The following is a 6,918-nucleotide window of genomic DNA, read 5'->3' on the forward strand; positions in this document are numbered from 1 at the left end:
GCGCCCACCGCGCGGGGACCCAGGCCCGCCGGGACAGCGGCCGGGCGCGCGCGCCACCAGCCTGCTCTCTCCCCAGGGGTCTGGCCCAGGCCGCTGCGGCCGCATCTGCTCCGGAGCGCCACCCCGCAGCGGACCCAGTTGAGCGGCAGGACCCTGGCCAGCGCTGCGACCCCCAACGTCAGGGAGCCCGAGGGCAGCATCGGTATGGTCAGCTCCTCTGCGAGCCTGGGGTGTTGAGGGGACCGTGCCTGGCCTCCCCGTTTGGGGTTGAAATCGTCGGCCACGAGGAGTTCTGAGTGCCCTGGCACTCAGATGTGCAGCCCTGGCGGGGTGCGGGCCCAGGAAGGAAAAGGGGCAGCCTGCCTCCCTCTCCTGCCCCCAGCAGCGCCGTGTGCTGGGGGCACTTACTGTGGCCTGAGCTAGTGCCTCCCTGCCCTGCCCTCCGCCATCGCCCTTATCTGAGGATGGGGCTAAGGCCACCGCACTGTTGGGGGGGAGGGCGTGGCGGGAATGATGGCCCCGGTGGTTATATGTGGCTTGGTTCCCTGGGAGGTGCCCTCTGGACCCCTGAGCCCTCCCTGGATGCTTAATGGGGACCTTCCTCTGGTGGCTGGGAGGCACCTGGAGGACCAGCCTGGGCCCCCCCTTGCCGGGTGCAGACTTGACCAGGATTACCCAGGGGCAAAGCCGAGGGTCAGAGCCTGGCTCCAGCCCCGGTCTCCTGGAAAGGACCCTGTGGCCCTGGGCACCTTCGTCACCTGGACCTCACTGGCCCTTCCCCACCCCAGATGTCGATGACAGGATCCTCAGGGAGCCCCTCAAGCACTCTGACTTCTTCAAAGTCAAGGAGCTGTTTTCCGTGAGAAGCCTTTTCGATGCCCGGGTGCACCTGGGGCACAAAGCAGGCTGTCGGCACAGGTAACGGGCACCCGGGGCCCAGCGCGGCGGTGCCTGTGGCACTCGGGGCCCCCCCCCTGCCTTGGCATCCTTGGCATCCAAGGCCCCTTTCGTGCTGGTGCGTGCTGTCCCCTTCCAGGTGGGGCCACTGAGCCCCGGGGAGGAGCAGGGTTTATCCTCAGACTCAGCTCTGGCCCCCACGCTGGACTGCGGGCAGGGGCACAGGGTGGAGGCTAGGGAAGGAGGTGGCGCGGGGTCCCTTCTGGTGGCACCCCGCGTGATGCCGTGTGGGTGCAGGGAGACACCCCCAAGGCTTGCTGTAGCCCGGGCCTGTCCTGTTCCCCCCGAACCTCACCCCACCCCACTCCCACTGGCTCCTGGCCATCATTCGCCAGACCCGGGCCCCCGTGGTTGTGGGGATGAAGACTCCACTGTTCCTGGGGACGGGTGCCCCAGAGGGCCCTCACGGGTGCTGGCGAGGATTCGCGAGAGAAGGCGCCTAATGGGCCACGTGAGCTTGGCTCACTCTTGCTTCTGTGGGGTCTCTGCCAGGTTTATGGAGCCGTACATTTTCGGGAGCCGCCTGGACCAGGACATCATTGACCTGGAACAGACGGCCGTGCACCTGCAGCTGGCGTTGAACTTCACGGCCCACGTGGCCTACCGCAAGGGCATCATCCTGTTTGTGGGCCGGAACCGGCAGTTCTCACACCTGATTGAGACCATGGCCCGGGACTGCGGCGAATACGCCCACACCCGCTACTTCAAGGGCGGCCTGCTGACCAACGCCCCGCTCCTCTTGGGCCCCAATGTCCGCCTGCCAGACCTCATCATCTTCCTGCACACGCTCAACAACGTCTTCGAGCCCCACGTGGCCGTGAGAGACGCAGCCAAGATGCAGATCCCCACTGTGGGCATCGTGGACACCAACTGCAACCCGTGCCTCATCACCTACCCCGTGCCCGGCAATGACGACTCGCCGCCGTCCGTCCGCCTCTTCTGCAGGCTTTTCCAGACCACCATCACCAGGGCCAAGCAGAAGCGGAGGCAGATGGAGGCTCTGTATCGACTGCAGGGCCAGGAGGGGCCGGGGGCCCGGGGCCAGGGGCCAGCTGCCCTGCCTTCCCTGGCAGCGTAGGCTGGGCTGGACCTAGGTCACTCCCTGGCCCGTCCCTCAGCCAGGAGCCCCTTGCGTTCCCCAGCTGCGGTCCTTGGTGGGTTCCCGGCGCTCTCGGCCTTGACCGGCTCCCTGCTGCTAGCCACGGCTCCTGGCAGCTGCCCACGGGGCTCCACTCAAGACCTGTGGGGCCCAGCAGGTGCACAGGGGGCCCGTAGTCCGTCCGGAAAACACGCTTGTCGCTGAGTCTGGAAAAGCCTCGCTTACACTGTACGTTCAGTCCTTTGTGTCGGGGAGGCTCCCGCACGGAGTCGCCCCTCGTCCTCTACCGGACTGTGCCGAGGGCGGGCTGGGTCCCCCCTGCACGGTTTCTGGGGCTGTTCTGTAACGGGAGGCCGCAGGGCCAGTCACCTGGAGCCTCCCTTCTGGGTGGGGACGGGCCAGGCACAGCAGACGGCAGGATCCCGACTGAAATAAAGCTTACACTCGGATGGGCGTGGCTTCGGGGCCTGTGGGTTGCACCGTGTGGTTTATGCACCTTTGCTCCTCAGCGTGGCGTCTGTCAAACAGCCGTGGAGTCCGACGAGCACACGAGAGGCTCAGGCTTCGCGTGGCCGTGGGGGGTGGAGAGGGCCCGGCCCCGGTGACCCGCCCACCAGCGAGGCTGCCCCCTGGTCCGCACACTCGTGTGAAGGTGCACCTGCCCGCCTGTGCTAGCCTGCGTCCTGCAGAAGCACCGGTGACAAGGAAGGGGGCTTGGTGTCCAGCCAGTCTCTTCCAGGGTTGGGGTAGGGGTGCATGGCGGAGGTCCCTGCTGTTTCCATAGGGGCCACGCATTGTGATTGAGAAGGTGCAGGGAACGGGGTGCCCACTTGCACACCTGAAGTACAAAAATGCAACTTGGAAGGGAAGTGGAGGAGTCCCCCCAGCGCCTTCACCAGCCAGTACTTCCTCCTGAGTTCTGACAGAGGTGCTCCCCGCAACCCCCCATCCCTTGGAGCTCCAGAGAGGCCGGCTGTGGGGGGCTGAGACGCTCAGAATTCAGTACCATAGAAAACCCGGCTGTGTGGGCCCCCGGGAGGCTGCTGGCGGCAGAGAGCCCGTGGCAGCCTTCAGAAGCAGGCTGGGGGGCGCAGCCTGGCTCTGCGCAGGACCAGGGGACACAGGAGACAGCACACGCGAGACACGATCGGGTAGGGGCCGCATGGAGGGCACTGTCACCACCCCGCCGTCCCCGGGAACTGCTGGTGGCCTGCCATCTCCTGTCAGCGAGGGCCCCTGGGATCATGACCTGAGGCGAAGTCAGGCACTCTGCTGAGCCCCCCTGTGGTGCCCCCGGGGAAACAGGAGTTATGACTGCTCACTGCTGTGCTCCCAGTCCTGGGGGTGCGGGGGTCTGCAGGCAGCCCCTGCCGGGTGGATGCCTCCGGGGACATGCAGACCCGAATTACCAGCGTGCCTTCAAGGCCAACAAGCACCCAAAGCAAAGGCACAGGCTTCTAGAGCAGCATGGATGAGGGGACTGCGGCCACTTCTAAAGCGACATAAAGGTGATGCTGGCAGGAGGGCGCCTCCAAGTTTGCCGCCCTGGAGACGAACCCCAAGAGACGCGGCCAAAGGAGACGGCGAGTGCGCTCAAGGCCAAGAGAGGTGGGGTGGGGGCGGGGGCGCCCAGCCTTTCCCTTCTGCCACGGCAGTGGGTGACCTGGCAGGGCGGCACCCAGACCAGCAGGCGTCTCGAGGATGCTGACCTTAGGAACCAGAGCGAGGGCCTGGGACAGCCAGACTCATGAGGGTGGGTTCCGGACCAGGGTGAGGGTAGGTGCCATGCGACCAGCACGGCCCAGGAGCTCAGGGACGTGTGGATATGGAGGGGGCGCCAGAACCAGGCCCAGAGAAGGCCACTAGGCTGCGTGCCTGGAAGACACCCAGGTGACTGCCTGTGGTCCAGCTCTTGGCTTGCCCCTTAAGGGGTCACAGTCCCAACCCAGGGAGTCTGGGCTCCTCCCTATCTGCACCTGCACATGCCCAGGTGGGTCCTGGGCATGTGAATTGGAATCAGCCTGGGAGAGCATGCTTGACCCTCCGTGGCAAGTCCAACGGCCCCTGACTCCCCGGTGTCGTTGCTGCAGGGACTGACCAGCCAAGGGTCTCCTGGTGAGCTCACCCCATGTTCCCAGAGGAGCAGGCGGCCAGGCCTGGGCTCTCCCCCCTGCCCCTCAGCAGCAGCTCTGCGCTGTCCCCTGCCCCTCCCCTGAGGGACACGTGGGCTCCCTCCCCTCCAGCTCCTCCCTCTGCCGCAGGCCGGCGTCCACTGCCTCCCTAACCTGAGGGGGGGCCATGGCAAGATCAACCACAAGAGACGTATTTCTGGAGTTTGTATCCGGCCCCAGCGAGGCCTCATTTAAGCCCTGCTCCAGGCAGGTCCGTGCACACAGCGTCCGTGTTCCCTCCTGGAATCTCAGCTTCTAGAACCCGGCACAAAGGTAATAGCACTTCACATGTCAGTGACGCCGTGTGAACGTCCCAACAGCCCCATGATGCGGGGCCTGTAGTTTCCGCTGAGGGATCTGACCCACAGACTCCTGTGCGTCTGTTTGTCCTGCTAGCAGCAGCCCCTGTGCCTGTCTGCTGTGGTGAGCAGGCCCCTGGATAGGCCGCTGACCCCCAGACTCCACCCCTGCCCTCCGGCTGACAGCCAAACGGGACGGGGGGCGGGGGGGGACAGCGTCTCCCCCACACTCAGCCAGTGGGGGCCACAGCGCCCGAGGCTCCCTGCTCTCCCAACCTGCAGTGACCCCTGACTCCTTGCCCACCATTCAGTGCCCTGCGTGAGCTGGTCCAGACGCCCACCGCCGTGGCCCCTCACCCCAGCCTCCCTGGAGCCTTCCTACCACAGGGCGCCCACCAAACCCTGGCCCCTCAGAGCCCCCTGCCGCCGCCACCCCTCCGAGGTCGCCATCCAGGACGCCCTCATCTCCCAGGCTGGGCTCAGAGGCCACCTCCGCAGGCTTCTGTCCTGGGGTCAGACCCACCGCGGGGCCACGCCCAGTCCTGCGGCTGCCACGCTCCCATGGCGGGTCTCAGAGCCTCCTTTTCCTCTAGTGGAAATGGGCCTGTGACTCCCACCTGAGGATGGTGAGCAGGGGCATGCGGGTCACCTGGCCGGGGGAGCCCCGCCCCAGAACAAGACCCGGGAGAGTCAGTGCAGGGCTCTGAGCGGGCGAGGACCAATGACCGAGTCCCTGGTCCGCGTTCACGGCTGCACTCGGTCACTCAGAGCTGAGTGTGCGTGAGCGCTAGGGCTGCGGGCCATGGACATGAAGGGGTGAATCCAGCGAGTCCTCAGGGGGTCCCAGCATCCCTAACAACCCCGATGCTCAGGGGGGGGGGGCCTCTTCCCTGGGCTCCTCCCACCCCTCTGAGTCAACAGGGCTGCAGCCAGGGACAGGCTGCACCTTGTGTCCCGGGTCCTGGCAGGAAGACCAGCGGAGGAGGTGGAGAGGAAGGGAAGGGGCAGGCCGATCCCTCCTTGCCTGGACTCGGTGTCCACTGTCTGAACCAGCCCCCCTGCCCCTGCCGGGCACCCAGCTGGAGCTGGGGCGGAGCCTGGGTCCATGACAGCTGGGCTGGTATATGTACATTCAGGGACACTTGCGTCCTCACATGTCCAACCCCTTGGCCCTGAGCTCTGCAGCCCATGGCAGGGGTGAGGGGGATCCGAGGGCTCACAGGGTGTGGGGGCCACAGAGCAGCTGTCTGGAGCAGGGCACACGCAGGATCGGGTGCACGGAGCCCTCTCGGTATTGCACACACGCACGCCAGCCCGAGCACACCAGGCCCCGCTGCCCGTTGGTAGGGAGGCCTGTGTGCCCGGTGCCGCTCCCCTGCACCCACCCAGGAGGAGAGCCTGGCCGTGTCCACGCTGGGATCATCCCATGTGCAACCTCACGGACGTGGGAGACCGAGGCCAGGACCTGTCCCAGGATACATGAGAGGGACCGAGTCCAGTGAGGGGGCGTCTCTGTCCTAGGCCAACTCAGTCCTCCCATGGAGGTTGTCCTGGGAATGATACCTCCAAGCTCCTGTGGGGTCCCTGTCGATCCCGCACACCGTGGGGCTGCTGATCTGGATGTTCACAGACGGCGCACGCGCGCGCACACACACACACACACACACACACACACACACACACTCTGACTGCGGAGCAACGGCTCTAGGGGAATACACACTGGAGGGGGTGGGTGACCCTGGGCAAGAGGAAGGGACTGGGGGCAGCTCTGCCGCGGGGCAGGGACCTCCAGGCTCCGGGCGGCACGAGCAGTGCTCATACATGAGGAGGGGAGACATGAAGCCTGATGGCCAGCGGGGTCCCCATGGTGCCCAAGGGGCTGCCTGGGCTGGATACTTCCCTGGGACGCCTGGAGAGGACAGGGTCTGGGGCCACGTGTCCACCACGCTGGGCACTTGGAACTAGAAGGAGTCACCCCCCTAGTGGAGGGGACTACAGGACATAGGACTCAGCTTACCCCTCTGTAAATTGGGCTGCATAGATGGGATGTTCCAAGGGTCCCGCAGACTCAGAGAGGAGTCTGTGTCCTGGGATCATCATGCCCGACCCTGTGTTCTGTCCTGGGAAACTGCATTCGATTCCCTCAAGTTCCTTCTGAGCAGAGGGCAGTCTGGGGGCTTGGGGCACTGACAATCTGTGCTACAGAACGTGGGAGGGCAGTGACCCCTGGTGTGGGGACCAAGGTCAAGACCCTCCTTGTTTGAGCCTCGGGTGCTCATTAGGAAGTGGTTCCAGAGGCAGTGCTCCAGCTGGGGTGAGGAGGCCTTAGGAATGAACTGGGCACCAGGACGGGGAGGTTACACGGGGGACAAGGAGGCATCGGAAGTCCTTG

General features: G+C 65.6%; 1 protein-coding gene across 1 annotated transcript in view; it reads left to right on the forward strand.

Annotated features, from left to right (window-relative positions):
• MRPS2 (mitochondrial ribosomal protein S2) overlaps positions 1-2,521 on the forward strand; it is a 3,109-nt gene extending 588 nt beyond the window's left edge. The window contains exons 2-4 of the mRNA XM_029921044.1: positions 77-202; positions 789-918; positions 1,450-2,521. Of these exons, the coding sequence (XP_029776904.1) occupies positions 77-202; positions 789-918; positions 1,450-2,035 (842 nt within the window). The 3' untranslated portion in view covers positions 2,036-2,521. The remainder of the gene's footprint in view (positions 1-76; positions 203-788; positions 919-1,449) is intronic.
• Positions 2,522-6,918: the final 4,397 nt, after the last annotated feature.

The sequence above is a fragment of the Suricata suricatta genome, chromosome 13, assembly GCF_006229205.1.
Source record: "Suricata suricatta isolate VVHF042 chromosome 13, meerkat_22Aug2017_6uvM2_HiC, whole genome shotgun sequence".
Lineage (NCBI taxonomy): Eukaryota > Metazoa > Chordata > Mammalia > Carnivora > Herpestidae > Suricata > Suricata suricatta.